General features: G+C 35.8%; 1 protein-coding gene across 4 annotated transcripts in view; it reads right to left on the reverse strand.

The window, feature by feature from the left end:
• STRN (striatin) overlaps positions 1–17,338 on the reverse strand; it is a 59,268-nt gene that overhangs the window by 22,922 nt on the left and 19,008 nt on the right. For all 4 annotated transcript variants that reach the window (XM_072331247.1, XM_072331246.1, XM_072331245.1 and 1 more), the window contains exons 3-6: positions 16,949–17,022; positions 15,133–15,211; positions 13,102–13,266; positions 2,070–2,205 (exon numbers count right to left, since the gene is read on the reverse strand). In XM_072331247.1, the coding sequence (XP_072187348.1) occupies positions 2,070–2,205; positions 13,102–13,266; positions 15,133–15,211; positions 16,949–17,022 (454 nt within the window). The remainder of the gene's footprint in view (positions 1–2,069; positions 2,206–13,101; positions 13,267–15,132; positions 15,212–16,948; positions 17,023–17,338) is intronic.

The following is a 17,338-nucleotide window of genomic DNA, read 5'->3' on the forward strand; positions in this document are numbered from 1 at the left end:
AAAGGTTTCCTTCAAATTTCAAAGTAAAATTGAAAATCACTTGTATAATTACTTCCTGTAACTATCAATACTCAATCACTTGGTAATGAATCTACAATGATGTATATGATTATCAGGCTTTTAAATACCAGAAAAGTACAAACTTTTTTTTGATAGTGATAAAAAAAAAGACAAAACAAAGAAAAACCACCTAAATACACAAAGAACAAAATACCCCAACACAGTGCCATGGGAAGAACTTCAGCAAAGCCAAATTAGTTCTTCTATCCTGAAAATAACCTAACTCACCTCTGAAATCACTCTAAAAGATTAAAAAAGTAGCCTAGAAAAAGACCTAAGGAAAGCACTAATTTGCATAGGTTTGGCAAAAATCATTTCATCCTAACACGTCCTCAGACATTACAGTTATTTATACACAGTACTTCCATATTTAAACTGCATTTTTCTAATCTAATTTTAAAGCAAATTTAGTAATGGGAAACAAACAAACAAACAAAAAACCCACGTGCTTTAACAAAACACCTCACAGTATGCTTCTTGTCATAAATTTACTTTTCCTATAATATTCAAAATGAACAAGCTGCTTTGAAGTTATTTGATTAACCTACAAATTAACAAATTAGAAATAAGAAGCAAAAAAAATTTCTATAGAAAAAGAAAAACTATATCAATCATGGCACTTTGACTTGGAACCTTGCTATAGAATCGCAAAATCATAGAATCACAAGATTGGAAAGGATCTACAAAATCATCCAGTCCAACCGTCCACCCATTAAGGGAAGTGAATTGAAGTGAAAATACTTTAGTACCTAGGACAACATCCTGTAGTTCATAAGGATGAATGGCTGCTTTCTCTAGACACAACGAACCAATTTCAAAGGCTAGAACAATACTAAATGCTAAGCTTAATACTCCTGGTAGGTTTAGTGAACACATTATGTTATACTTCAAATTACAGACGTGTCTCAGACTCTCAATGAGTTCACAGAGTTGGTGGGTTCACAGCCCACCAACTACAAGATCCTCTTTGAAAAATACCTTTACAATTTTAAGAGTTGATTCTTACGATTGATAGTAAAAATGATCGCATCCATTGTTAAGTTATATCTTTTTCAACTTTTTGGAAGCATAATTCAATGAGTAAGTATTCATTCCAAAAAGAAGAGGATAAAATTGAGTATAGTTTCCATGTATGTACTTAATATGATCATTTGACCAAATCACGTTGCAAAGTATACATAGTGAGGCAGGGAGTCAGGCACTGACTGAATACAGAAACAAACAAGTTTATTAACTACATTTAAAAAAATTTCCTGTTATACTTCTTCTTTCTTCAACAACTCACTTAAATCAAAGGTGGGATTTCAGTCCTGAACCTTGCAAGCAGAAAATTCTACAAGTCACTTTAAATATAAAATGCACTGAAAAAAGTTAGAAAATAATAACAAAAAGAATCACGCAGAATGAATCACAGCATCACAGAATGACCCGGGTTGGAAGGGACCTCAAGGATCATGAAGTTCCAACCCCCTGCCTGGCAGGGCCACCAAACTTTCATGTTTAGTAAATCAGGTTGCCCAGAGCCCCAACCAACCTGGCCTTGAACAACTCCAGGGATGGGGCATCCACAATGTCCCTGGGCAGCCTGTTCCAGGACCTCACCACTCTCCTAGTACAGAACTTCCCCTAACATCCAACCTAAATCTTCCCTCTTTCAACTTAAAACCATTTCCACTTGTCCTACTAAGAAGATATCTGGTACTTTAAAAAGATATCTTTTAAAAAGATATCTGGTACTTTAAAAACTGCAGCAAACATATATCAAAACTACTACTTGGCATAAAGTAGAAGTCCAAAATATGTCACTGTAAACTTCCAGTAAGACAGATAGCAAAGCTCAACTTGTATGCATGAACTGCTCCTGTGCACACATGCTTGGACAGACCATCATAAAGATGCATTAATGATTTGCACGTGTACATACACAGTCATATACTTTGCATATAGGCATCTCATTAATCTCACTTTTTCTGTTCTTCGTAACTTTTTCAATTATTTTTTCCACTCACTGTTGCGGTATCAATGATTGTTTTCTCTCTTCCTTCAATATCTTCCTCATCTTCTTCATCACTAAAGTCTGCAGCTGCATTTTCGAGGAACTTGAAGGTCTCTAGCAGAGAGGCAGAGTCAGTCAATTCTGGCTTCCTAAACAACAACAACAACCACTATGAGTCAAAAGAAACCATTACAACATCACTTTTGCATTTACCAGTCTGTTCTATTTTATGGCGTCTAACAACACATGAAATTAAAATAAGCCTACAGGTAAAAATGGACTATTTACAGATAAAAACATTTGTTGGTTAAAAACCTAAATGTTATCCATAAATTCATCTTATTGCAACCAACTGTTAGTCTTTATCCATCTGCAATTACCAGGACAGGCACATTACAGTTTTTTTTGTTGTCATGATTTCCATTTTTGATTTTAGAAGCATTTTTAAGCACACTACAGTTGTTACATACCGCAAAGCTTTATCAATACTGATATATCAACACAGAAGTTTGTAGGAACCAGGGTGTAAGTTACAGCTACACTAAGCTGGCCTGTGTACCCCAGGGTACAGGAAAATTCTGCTGCTAACTGATGATCTCCATCTTGTGGGAAAAAAACTCTAGATCTATCATCCATTAACTTTTGTAATATGATAAATTTGCCATTATAAAACAATATAATGAAAAAACATCCTTGATGACTAAGTGACTCTTACGTAGATGTTAACACTAAACAAATGAGGAGAGAATGAAAACTGGGTCAAATTATGATGGCAAACACTGGCACATACTCAATGAGTGTCTCCAGAACAGGAACTAAGAGTTGTCATTTTAACAGCTGAAGAGAAAGAACTCAAAAAAACAGAACAGTAACCACTAAGTAAAATTCTAATGAATGTAAAATTAAAGCAATGCCCAAATTGCTAAGAGGTATGTTTTCTATGCAGAAGATGAATTCTCTATCAGAGATAAAGTGGCAAAAAAAAAAAAAAAAAAAACATTCATTGTGAACAGTAGTAAAACCCTTTAAAGTACTTCTGTGACTTTAAAACTACAAAGGAGACAAACTTCACTACTGTTTTCTTACCTTTAACCAGCAGTTGGTGTTGCATAGTTCATCACTACATGTACGTCATCTTGATTTTCACAACCACTGAAACCATAGAAGTCTCTCCCTCTCATTTAAGAATTATAGTTCTAAACTGTCTTGTACACTCATCCTTTCTGACAGCAAGTGCCTTACTAATGCTGTATTTCGCTTCTTCCATGACCCATTTGAAAAGGTTCAATCAACTGACAATGCTATATAGTAAGGCCTTGTAAACTCCCTGTAGTGTAAACACCTGATTATCTGTCCATCAGCCTTTTATTCCAGAGTTTCTTCATAACGCTTTGCCAAGGCTTATTACAGGAAACATTCAAGGTCAAAAGCTTGGATGTGTAATATAGCGTGATAAACAAAACAATTCCTCCTTTATGCTGCCTCCACTCAATTATTTCTAGGCATACATAATAATCATTAGCAGAAGTCGTTTCTGTATAGCTCCAGTATGTCTGCATCTTTGTAAGACAATTTGTCATCCTACTCTTTACCCATCTGCACTGACTGAAAATACCTGTAACAATTTCACTTGCCACTATAAATTCCACACACACAGCAATATAATATACAGTGATGCACTACTGTGCATTTTCACAGTCTCTGGTTTTACTAAGCTTATTAATTCTTCTGTCTTTTATCTTACATGAGAGCAGCCTCCAACATGCTTCCAATTTGCCTTGCTTCTTGTAGTATTTTGCCCCTCTAATACTGTTCTTTTTCCTCAAGTAATGACTGCACTGGCAGACTATAATGTATGTAAAAACAAAGTGATGGCTGATGCATAGCAATAACTGTCAGATATACCAGAGTAATGTATGAACTAACACCAATTGTAGAAGAGATGATTTTAAATGAAATTGTTTTTATGAGTCAAATACTCTTCTACAGGTAAAAGTCTTTGTAGTAATTCATACCTAGATTAGTTTCTGTACTTTGATCTTACAGTGAAGTTGACAGTGACCACCAAAAGAGATTTTATCTTTTCATTAAGTAACTGGTCTGAATTCACCTATCATATCAATTTTTATGTAGTTTAGAAGTCAGAATATACACTAAACTGCGTACTGCCATTTACAAACGGAAAAGAAAAAAAGGCACCTTATGCACTGGAATATACAGTAATTAATCATACATTTCAAAACTTGTGTACATTACTATAATGTACAAAGAGAAGTATAATATATAATGTACAAAGTCAGTATAGTACAACAGAATATTTTTTGTGCTGAAGCACAGCTTCCAATAAAGAGTTCGTAAGACAACAACAACAACAGAAAACAGAAGTGGGAAAATATTCAAGTTATTTAAAGGCTCTACAGAGAAAAGAAGCTTCAAACTCATACACAGTTTGACAGGCTATACTGTACCCCTAATACATTTTAACAACCTTGTCAACAGTGACTCACAGTGACTCATCTATGGTATTTTTTTTCACTTTCTTAGTAGCACATAAACTTAAGGCATTATTTTAGATATTATCATCAACATGAAAACTTATGAATACTCTAAAACACACTAGAGAAAACACATGGGCTTAGCTAGATGCCCTCTGATGACAAAGTGAAGCTTGCTTATTTCGTTATCCTCCATTTGCTAAGTTGGTTTCTGTTATGGAGTCACTCACAAAGCAACAGAAAAAAAGAGTAGAAGTGTCAAAAAAATATTCTGAGATAGAACAGTACAATAAATTACTTTAAATTCCCTTCTAGAAAAAAAAAGAATGCAACTCAACACTTCCAGAGTTCTTGCAGTCTGTAATAGTTGGGAAAAAAAAACCAAAAACATTTGATGGGTGAAAATAGTAGTACAGAAGATCAAAGAGCAGGGACCAACATGGAACTGTTCCATTACAGGCATTAGTGAGGCAAGACTATGGCAAGATTCAGGAAATGTTGCAAATGCAGGGAAACTGAAAGAACAAGAATGCCCTAGAAAGGACAATTCCTATTTACAGGGCTGTCCCAAATCAAAACACAAGTAGGGAAGGATGTCATTTTCGAAGTGGTGCTGTTTCCTTCTTCCTTAGTCTCACAGTCTAAAGGAACACTGCTGGAGAAGAACAAGCTGCTTTCCCAACCAGATCCAAAAATCATGTAGCCAATACAGCATTCTCTATAAGTGAGGCTTAACCCTGCCTGGGCATCACATCCTCCTCTCCTGTGGCCGTATCCAAAGAGGCAGGGCAGCCTCTGGGCAGAGAACACCTGCTACTAGTGCTTGTGCACCAGCGAGTAGAGTAGGACTAACTGCTCATCACAAGTGTAACAAGCAAAACAAGTACTGCCAGGATGTAAATACAGCTACATTGATACTGCAGGGCTCTCAGCCTTAGTAATAACAGATGGACAGTATGCAGAGAATTCCCCACACTGGGAACTTCTGATTTCCAACGATAAGATATCTTTTGTCCTGTTTAAAAAACAGAACTTTTGTTATTATATGGGCTGGTGACTTCAGTACTCACCTCTCTTAAAGCAATATAAACCTAAAATCATGTGAGTACCTTTATCCTCAGAAAATTTAGCTAGAATTTTCTGCAATTGCGACCACACAGAAAATCTTATTCTAACCTGTATTTTACACGTGGTTTAATAATACAGATGTGTCTCAACTCTTTCGTTTCTTTAAAATTAAAAATAATAATGTCTTCCTTTGAAATGAAAGAAATACAATTTGTGGATGCTCAACGTATAATACTGAAAGCAGGCTGGGATCTTGCTGGGCCCATGCAGCCAACTCTTTGCTTTTTGCCCTACAGTCACAAGGCTCAGAACAAGAATTTTGTTTAAAATCTAATTGGCCCTGATAAGTAAATAAGAGAAGCTTTTAAAAAAAACCTGCAGTGTTGAACTGGGTCTAAAGAAATTCAACATTCAGGATCTTACCTCAAACCCTCTGGAAGTTTTTGTTTTCTTATTAAGGGAAAAGTAAAAGCCATAACTTATATGAAAAGTGAAGACGTGACGTAACTGAACAGCTCATCGATGACACCTTTCCTGCTTCTAACAAGACCCAGATGTTTCATACTAGAAAGCCAGGTTTAACTCAGACTAAAGCCAGATTACAGATGTGTATTTTCTTCATAACAACACTGTCAATATTACTGTCATTATTTTTTCCCTCTCCTGATAGTGACTCCAGGGAGTTTCTGTGGTCACGTCCATAGAGAGTACCATAAAGTTCTCCCACAAACTGCCTGGCCACAAAACCACTAATTGCCTCAGTCCTATCCACTCCCCAGCAGGAAAAGGAGAGGAAGACTTGCTGGATTGGTTCCATTTTTGTTTGATAGGCTTTTAGTCCAAAACGTACACAAGTTGCCTTAAATAAAAACAGATTTTATTGACAAATTCAGAAGCAGGAAGGAATACCACAGTATAAAGTTAAATAAACACAGGTTCAGCTGAGGCTGAGAAATGTTTCCGGGACCTATACAGGAGAAAGCTCATCACGGCCCAGCATCTGAAGAACTGTTAAATGAATTCTTCCTTGAGCCATTTTTGTTGGCTTAGGCTTCTCTCACTATCAAAACGTGATAGCACAAAGTCATTGTTTTCATTAATTTCCCACTGAATGTCATTATTTCACGTTCTAACACAGTCTTTTCAACACGGTTAATGGAGTCCTTTCAAACTGGATACAGTAAATAAAGGCATGCAGATTCTAATATTTTCCTATGACACCTGTCTTTACAGAACAGTTTAAGAAATCATGAATACTGTGCAAAAAATATCATAATACAGCATGGAAAATATCAAACTAATAGTTTATAAACTAATGAACGCTTATAACCATCAGAATTAAAACACGTGGAGCACTGGGCAGGCTAGAAAGTCTGTCACAACCTTTAAAACTTCTTACGAATTCACACCACACGATGCAAGAACCAGTGCAATACATGCTACAACCAGTAAGCAACACTTACAAAATGGTTTGGATGCAAATTGGAAACGTGAAAAAATGCCACTGAAAAAGGAAATCCTCCTAAGTTGTCAGCTGTGGTCAGATATAACTATGCTGTGTCAAATAAAAAAGCTTTCTAAAAAATAAATATAATTCAGTGTTTAAAGAACTGAAGTAATGTTAAGAAATTAGCTCTCCATTTACCACCCCTCTCATGGTCTCTCTCTCTCTCCCTGCACAACTTCCGTCTCTTTCTCCCCATTCCTCCTGTGCCATGACTTTTACCTGACAATTCCAAAAATAATTATTTAGACTCTTAAGCCTCATGATTTGTGCCAATGTAATGAAAATTGGTTACAACTTTCTTCACTCAACCCCCCAATTTATCTAATCATTTTTCCTGCTTCAATGCATTGGTTATAAGTGGCTAGGTCTGACCTAAACCTCATATCTTTGAAACGTCTGTTAGGTCACTGCAAGACTGGGCAAGCATAAATGGAGGAAAAAGTTAAGAAAAAAAAACAAAACAACCAAAAAACCAATTATAATAACACAAACTAATTTGGGATTTATTTTTTTTTTTTCTCTTTTAAAGCCTCAATATTTTCTTCTTAGTCATCTTTTTCATGGCAGGTATTACCTTGGCTAGCTAAAAGGAAAAATATTTTCCCAAATAAACCATTTTATAAGCAAGTTAACATACAACATTCATCAGCCCATGTGCAGTAGTTTCATTACACGTGTTAGTGTTAATAGGATTTAGAGATGCAAAAGTTATTAGGGCCTTCTGGTACAGAAAGACATTCATTTGCTGTAGTCTCAGTTGGAATGATCTGTTGTACATTACAAATATAAGGTCTTCAGAATGTTTACTTCTTATCTTTGAAAAGGTCTTTGGATCTGTTCTCAAACATGTTACTTTGATGCTTTAGTGAAGTGTAGGCAGTGGAAGACATATACAGTTCAATAAAAATCTGAGCAGCAGATCAGTTTCAGAGAGAAGCTGATACGCCATTCAATTTTTCTTTAAAAAATTTCTTCAGGCTATTTAAACATAGTTCTAGCCAACCAACTCATAACAAACACCTAGATAATTTATCTATATTGTTTTTACATATGCACATGTGCATATAGATACAAATGTATTATCAGTATACCCTCGTTTCTTTCCAGTTCTATTCCTCTTTCATATTTGCTTCCATTCATACCAAGCAATAGTCAAATACACAACTTCAAGAAAGTAAACGAATCTGACTGTTTAGGTTTCAGTCAATAAGATAAAGCTATTAAAAATGAGGTAATAAGTGAACCAACGATACTTAAATACTCTCACATTTTTAAGCCTACACATTTGCAGGCAGCTTTCATTTATCTTTCAGTTTGCTGAGGGAAAGCACCCATTTCTCCCACTGCAAGCGTTAACAATTTCAACCATTATTATAAAGTTATTATTTTAGTAACTATTTTTCAGTCCAATCATGCCAAGTGGTACTTATCTTTTGTAATGCAAGTGAGCTGATTTGAAGAAACAGAAAACAGATGCCCTTTTAAATTCCATGAAATAAGTGGAAACAGGACTACATCTATTTCAGGTTACCATATTAACATTTCATTTATGGAATCAAAATCTTCCAGGGTGCATTCAAAATCCACATGATGTCTTGAGTACTAAAGTTTTCATGAGGATCTGTACATTAGCAAATAAATAGGCAATGTAAGAATACAAATATTTGCCCACAGATGTGGCAGCTAGTAACACACAAAAACTGAGGCTACTCGATCTAATTAGAAGAGAAACTGAAATGGGTTTAAAAGACTTTCAAATAACAGCAGCTAGCTCATTGTTGTACCAAAAGAAGAAAAAAATGGTGTGGGTAGTTTTCTGATGTAACCATAACACTCTACAATACGTATGATGGACGGGATGACGGGAGCTGATGGACAAGATGGCAATTTTCTAAAATAAATGAAAATCAACAGAATTCAAGTTGCATTTGTCTGTTATCAATCAAGATGACTGACCCAACTATTTGCACTGAAGTAACTACTGTAAGCTTAGCCATATCTAAATAAACAGCAAACACCTTCACATAAGCACTCCAAACATCCTCACAAGCATCTCAGCTTGAGCCTTGTGAGAAGGCTCAGCTTACTACCAATACAAGAGCACTGAGTGTCTGAACTCTGGCTGCTGAAGTAAGGACACAAGTGCTGGTACAATGGACTTCACTAATTCAAGTCTGTCAACAAAGCAGTGAATTGAGCAGAGGAGGAATATCCTCCCTACCACCACCATTAAGTATACACATTAGACAGAGCCAGAAGGAAAAAAACAATCTGAGCTTTATGCTCAGAGCAGTCATAAGACATGTTCAAAATTAAATAATAATAATTACAATAATAAGTAAATATAAAGAAAAAAGACTGTAAAGCGTGGGTATATTCAACTGTCAGAAGTGCTGTAGATCAAAGACATTCCTGAACAAGGCTAAGGAGTAGCAGCAATCACTGTACGCAGCTTGATGGGCTCACGAAGAAAGCATGCTAGAACCATACAGTGTAAAGAAGCAAGTCCCTCTTGTTCTTCTACTGGAATTTTTTTCCATACAAATTTCTTTTTTGTCTTCTACCACTTTCGTTTCACTAAAAATGTATTGGTTGAATACCAATAAACAATAAGAATAAAAAAGGAAAATTTGTCTCACCATTTCTGTTATCTCCACTCAAAAGAGGTAACCAGATGGCAGCATGAAAACATCGAACACCATTTCTTACTTTCTACAGAATTTATCAAATGAGTGTTCAGTTGTACAGAAGGCAATTTAGCCAATCTGTTCTTTCTGCAGTTTACACTGCTATACAGATAAATCCTTAAGAACATCTAAATCGAATGTGCCTTCCATTTTCCTGTTCATGCAACACACCACCGCATCCATTTTTCATTCAGTTCTTCACTCTCTGGTACATTATCTTCATCACGTTCACCCACAGCCTTTCCATATTGATTGGTCTTTATTGTTTCTCCTCTACAAGCTTTCTTCCTTCATTCCTTGAACTTCACATCTCAAGTCTGTCCTCCCACATAAACCTTTTTTTTAAAAGACTTTAAAATACACAGCCTTAGCTGTATCCACAATATTATGCATTTCTTCCAAGACCAAACATTCTCTGAGTTGAATTTCCTCACTTTAACACAGCTTTTTCTTGTTAGGATAGATGGACTTCCATGCATTTTATCCAGCACTCTGATCTTAAAAGACAACTAAACCATTAGCCTCAGTACTTGATATCAGTTTTCATTAAATGCTTTGAACCACAAAATTTGTGAAATTCCATTGGCTTCAGAAGTTAGCAGTTTTTGATGATAGGAAATCCTTCTTCCACAAGGTGTTTCACTGTATCCACGCAGCCATGGCTCACCCTCCATCCGCATTTTACTTTGCAATTGACCCAGTGACTGGTGGTCCTGACAAACACATGCGGCTTTATACCACTGGAGACTGCACTAAGCTTTTGGATCTCTTTGATTTGGTTTGTTTTCTTTTTCCCTTTTGTTATTCCAATCTCTCACCGTAACTGTCTTTCCTCTTCTAACACTTGTTCACTTCAGTCCTTCCAACCTCACAAGCTTGCTGTGACACTCCAATTCTCATTTCATTATATATGCACACCAGGAACCACAAGAGGCTACTAAAAGAACTGCCAGGCTTTTTTCCGTTCTGTTACATAGCCTGGCATTGTTGAGGTTGCTTAAAAGAGTACTTCTACCTTGAGACTGTAAGCCACAATGAAGCTGAGCCATCTAATTTTTTTTGCAGTTCTGGTAAACAGACAAAAATAACGTTGAACTAAGTTTTTGAACACTCAGTAACAACTCCAGTTGGGATCAGCAGCAAATCACCTATTAAATACCAACATTCTTCAGAAAGAAACCAGTCTGTACAAGGATAAGTAGTAAGTAAAATAGTAAGATAATCGATGAGGCTGCTAAAGCATGAGCTGAGTAACACCGCATCTCCTTTCTGATTTTCATTATGTCATAAAGCTGCATTTTTAAACTTCTGAGGAAAGTGACAGTGCTGTTGGGAGGAGGTGAAAGTGCCACATACCACAGAAATAGTGAGGTATAATGTGTATATAATAGCAGAAGAGGAAACAGCAGTTAAGTAACAGGCTGCTTCTGCTAGGAAGACAGTCACAGAATGCCCCCTGCACTAAAGTTCGAAGAGATGTTGAGGAAATGCACTTGAATCACAGAGAATAGTAGCTTGAAACTCAGCAAGGATTTTGGTAAGATCTCAACTTTTTCCTTTCAATAAAAAAGTCTGCAGCCGACATCCACAAATACAAAATAACCCACAAGGACTGACATGACTGTTTTGAATGAGATCTTTTGAAGATTCTTCCAGTTTAAAACCCAGGAGTCAAGTCTCACATCACATATCAAAATGCTCCCCTAATCTTTCTAATACTGTCTTCCATCTTAGGCTTTACAAATGAGATGAAAACAGTCTTAGAATGTATGTGCCTGAACAGCCTTTAAGTTGACAGCCTTGCAGAGCCACAACAGAAAGAACTATTTTCTGCATCAGTGAGTACCCTCAGATATAGGACACACTACTAGTGTTAAAAAAAAATCTGATATTCTACCTACCCAGAGAGGAAACATATAGGAAATAAATATATATTAAAAGCTTCTATATTAAAAACCACCAACCATTTTCACCATCACATAACTACCTTATAAATATCCACCTATTAAAAAAAAATAACAACAGTTCAATAAACTGTTTTCAAGTATAAGAAGGGGAGCTTTATCTATCCGTTTCCTCGAGAACTGCCTCTATCAGAAACTGAACTAAAATTGTTACTGTAATGTATGAAGCATTCTCCATTCTTCAAAAACAAAGCCATCGCACACAAACGACACAGCTTGTCAACTATGTAGCTTGAGGCTTTCTCATGCATTCAAATTTTCCACCTCACAGCATTAAATTTAATTATGTAACAATGAACTTCTGTCCTTAGATAACTTACTGGCCTGAAATTGCTGGAGCTATCTGCTACAGTACTGTTTTACAAATGCTTCTTAAAGACAAAATGTGTCACATAACAGCAGCAGACTTTAAAACACAAAGGTCTCGAATTTTGCCACCATAACACAGAAAAGAGGGATAATCTTTGAAGAAAACTATGCTCATAGATGATAGCACAAGCCACTGGGAACAGTAACCCCACATACAGTTCAGACAAAATTCTGCATCATTTCCCCTATCCTTTAAATTTTGTAAATACAATACCTTAAACAAGAAAAAAAAGCAGACTGCTTTCTGAAAACATCTACATTTAAGTTTCATACTCAATGTTCCTTTATAGAAAAATGAACAAGAAAAACCTCAACAAACAAAATCTGTTTGTAGGGAAAATATAGAAAAATAACATAAAAATAATAATTACAAAGAAAACCTAACAACTTAAAAGCAAAATTAAGCACTAGGTTTTACTATCCCTGACTTACTTTTCATAGTAATAGAGACCTTAAAGAAGATAAATAAATTATCTTATATTTCAATTACATTTGGACACGCGTATCCATTAGGGGAAAACCATGACCTTACAGAAATCAGAATACAGTCAGTAAACTTGTGTTTCCAAATCTAATCAAAATGTCCTGTATTTCATATACATTATCATGTAAAAGTCAGCAAACATCAGAAAAGCAATGTCTCTAATCTAAACAGTGAAGTTTTCAACAACTCAAATAAGTTGTTAACTTGAAACAACACTGACCTATGATCACATATAAAAGGCTTGATTTGCCTTTGTGCTGCCACACAAGCAGAAAAGCCAACAAAGATGCTGTTTTTAAGGCTGTGAATACTAAAAGTTCCTCCATATTTTCTGCTTAACGTGATAAAATTAGTTATAATTACTCTGATCTTCTGTTATGAAAATTTTTTGAAATCTCAGTAATCAAAAATTTGTTCTACATCATTAACTGCTTTAATGAGGAAAGAGAATACTGTCATTATGATACTCACCCAATCATTGCGTTTTCTTTAATTTGGCTCTCTGTGCCATTTACCATAGGTTCTTGATTTCTGTTTTCCTTCTCTGAAGCATCACTTGAGAGGCCCAATAAAGCTCGTACTTGTTTTGACTTCACATCCAATATTGTGTCAGTGTAGCCCACTTCTTGTAGATACCTGTAGGAACAGAACTCAAGCTAATTCTTCATGTATATGTTACTTCTTCCAAACAGTAAATGAAAACTTCTCCCTAAACTCTTTTTCTGCATCTTATCTTAGGAAAGTATGGTGCTGTGCTAATGAAACATGCTTATAAATCGTCCTGTACCAGCTGCAGAGGGATCGTCTCTTGCTGTACCAGCCTCTACAGTCACTGAGGAAAAAAATCAAAGAGCCTAGCAGTCAGAGGTTATACAATACGTTATTCATTCATTTACTAAAAAGGATGGAAAAGCACTTTCAATTAAAATATTTACAACTGCCTTATAAAAATCATCACAGTTGCATGTACAATATAGCCATTTTATTCCTCAGCACATGGAAACTACACATGAAGCCTTACAAGAAGTGGGAGATACGTTCCTACAAGAATCATTAGAATCCTAGGAAAACAGAAGGAATAAAACCAAATTCTGTAGCTACGGCTACTAGTAAGAATGGCTATTTATAATGCAGTAGTTTTGATAAAATCTGTGCCTTTTTTTCACTCTGCAATTTATCTGCAAAATATTAATTTGCCTGGCATGTAAGGACTGGGCAGTAAAAATCTTGGACATTTTGTATGAATATATCAAGGTCTAATGTTGGCACCTCCATCAATGCACAGAATTACCTCTGGAAAGATCTGTCTCTGTTCTTTCCTTTACAAAACAAAGTTAATAACGCTATCTTCTCAGGGACACTGAACTAATTATATAGTCAGTACTCTGGATGTCTCTGAAGAGCAGAAAAGCTATTTTACAATAAAAGCTGTCACAAATCAAGGACATGCACTTTTCCAGCAAAAGTATCTTCCTCCAGTTATTTAATGATATCCTCTACGCAAATACATCTTCAGAAGAATACTGCCTGATGGCTATATGAAAAATCAAACCAGACACCTACGCAAAACAAAGTCTGTCAGTAATGAACTCTCTTTATTCAGCAACATATAACCTATGAATTACACTGGGAGGGAACGACTTGCCTTCAAATCAGTCATCCAAGTCAAGATTACTTTATTTATGTTTATTAACTTAAATGAAGAGATATGGGTTCTTGAAAAAGAAAGTAAAAGCCATCCAACAGACAAACTGGACAGTTTTAACTTCTGTATAATTCACTGGAAAGAGGCCCATTCCAATAAGCCCTAGGCTGTCTTTACCCCCTCCCATGTAATTTTCTGTAACACAAAAAAATTAAACATCATAGAATCCAGCATTCGGCTTAAAAAATGAAGCTTACGCATGGAAAAACAGACTCAGGGTGACCCTGATGACAGGTCTTGTAAGAGACCTATATGTAAATCAAGGGCTGTAATCAAGGCAAAAAAAACAAAAACACCACCAAAGAAATATGACCAAATACTCTGAAACTGAATAACTCATTATGAGCAGAATTCAAAAACTAATTTAGATTAAGAGACATTTGCTTCATTAAGATGAACGAAGAATTAGAAAGCTTTTATTCTAAACTTCCTAACGATTTCTGTACATAAAGTAGACCAAAACAAGTCTGCAACCCAGGCTGGAGATTTACTTTAGATATCTCTTAACAGAACTGTTTTCTTTTTTAATTGCAAAAAGAAATGTAAGGCGTCATGAGCCACCATACTCCCAAGCAGAATGTTTTATTATAGAGCAAATGAGATTGTTTGATTTCATAAGGTTCCCCACCTGGAGTTCTGAAGCCTGGGAAAAGTAGGACAGAAGAAGAATGAACTCCAACACACTAACTTTTCTTGAAAGAAAATCTAACAGAAAAATCGAATACCTCTATCATCATATTTCATTAACAGACACTCTCTCTTGCATTCATTATTCAGGTTCTTTTCTCAACACTTACTGTCTTAGCAGCTGTCGTCCTTGTTTCCATATTAGCTGACTATTCTGTTGTGGCTGAATCTCTGTTTCATTCCCTTCATCTGGAAAAGATTATTTAATTAAAAACAGCTTTTCTTTGTCTGACATTATAACAATATTCCCTTCCACTTGACAAGATAAGCATAATTTGTATTAAAAGTATTAGGAAAGATTGGATAACAAAACAAAAATTCCAAGCACCAAAAATCAATCAACAACAACAACAAAACCATATAGAATCTAGCTGCTGTAATACTGACAAATACAAAAATACAGACTGTCAACTATACACTACTGCATGAGACCAACTTCCTCTAGTCATCAGTACCTTCTTCCCTTTGGTCTCACATCCAACAGCCCCATCTTTCTCCTTCTTGTTGAAGGGAATACAATTATGTAAACAATTTGGAGTTCTAATATAATTATTGCCCATAATTCAAGTTTCAATACAAATATCTTTAACTGCTAACAATATCAAATGCAACAGTGATAGGACAATAGTGATAGTACAAGGGGGGGAAGGGTTTTAAACTATGACAGTGGAATTTAGGTTAGATATTAGGAGGAAGTTTTTAACTCAGAGGGTGGTGACACACTGAAACAGGTTGAGCAAAGAGGTTGTGGATGCCCCATCCCTGGAGGAATTCAAGGCCAGGCTGTATGTGGCTCTGGGCAGCCTAGTCTAGTGGCTGGCAGTCCTGCCCATAGTATGGGGGTTGAAACTACATGATCTTTGAGGCTCTTTTCAATCCAGGCCATTCTATGACTCTAGAGTTCTAACTGTAGCATCATTTCTATTTATAATGTATCGGTAAACCAATTTCCTTAATATTTTATCATACCCATCAGAACCACTCATATCCCCCCCTCCTTCAGGAAATAAAAAAGCATATACTCCCATAATAAAAATATCATAGTATCATAGTATCATAGTATCGTGCGAGTTGGAAGGGACCTTAGAGATCATCGATTCCAACTCCCGGGATTCGAGCCCTCTAGTGTAGCAGAGCGGCAGTTATCCACTTGCGCCACAGGGGGGATTCGAACCCGGGCCTCCAGTGTTGCAAGCGGTAAAATATCTTTGTTTATTATCTACAAAAAGCTTTACAAAATTTGAAGCCTTTGTGGTCATAACACTGAAGGACGAACAAAGTCTTCTTCGCGTAAACAAAAATTAAGAACAAGAAAAGCCTGTGGTATAACCCTATGAATAATTTGGTAAGTGATATGGGAAAGTTACTGAACATACTGGAAGTCGTTCATCTTTAAACAAGTGAATTAAAATAAATAAATAAATAAATACCAATACATCCTCTAACAAAGAAGCTACCAAAGATTAATCAGAATTCACACATAAGGGGACCTATATGCATTTTATCTATCTCAACATTCACGAAGCCATTTAATAGCAATCGTGGGAAATCATCTATTGCACAATGATCTCCTGACTACTACTGAACACAGCTGGATCCAACACACAACTACCAAAGCTCACTTTGTGTAAGAGTTAATACATATCTCAGATAAATCTGTCTAAAAATTAATTTTGAAAGCGAAAACCCTTCTTCTGAAGGCACTGTTAAGCAAAGCTGCAGTCAAGACCTCTCTTTTTCTGAGCCTCTGAACAAATGATTGCTAGCAATATCGGCTGTTTATGGATAAGAACAAAGGCACTTTAATATGTCTATTCCCACTGCTTCTTCTGAGTGACATATTTCATCAACCACCATTTCAGCATTTGTACAAACCATAGTTGAGCTTTTATGTCAGTAATGAATTGATTCTTAATAAATTCTTACCAGAATCATAGTTTGGTGGCTTCATATCTCCCTGATTCAATTCTGTGCCATATTTCAATTTGTGATATTTAGCCCTGAAAAGAGGTGAGAAAAGAAAACACAACAAAAAAATTAGCACATTTAAAGGGTATGAATAGGCATATAAATGTCATCTGTCTTCACTATAAAAACCACTCAGTTCTTTCTAGAATATGTACAAAACAATACAATGAAATTCAGCACATCATTTTGCCTATTTAATTTTTCCAAGCTTCCTTGTTTGTGGACATGTGCTTGCTTCTCCTGCCCCTCCTCTTCTGTGTTTAAAAACAAAATCACTTAACTATCAAACTTTTTTCTATCCACTGAATTTCAGTTCTGTGCCATTTACTTAATACTTCACTTTGCCAC

Source organism: Excalfactoria chinensis, chromosome 3 (genome assembly GCF_039878825.1).
Source record: "Excalfactoria chinensis isolate bCotChi1 chromosome 3, bCotChi1.hap2, whole genome shotgun sequence".
NCBI lineage: Eukaryota > Metazoa > Chordata > Aves > Galliformes > Phasianidae > Excalfactoria > Excalfactoria chinensis.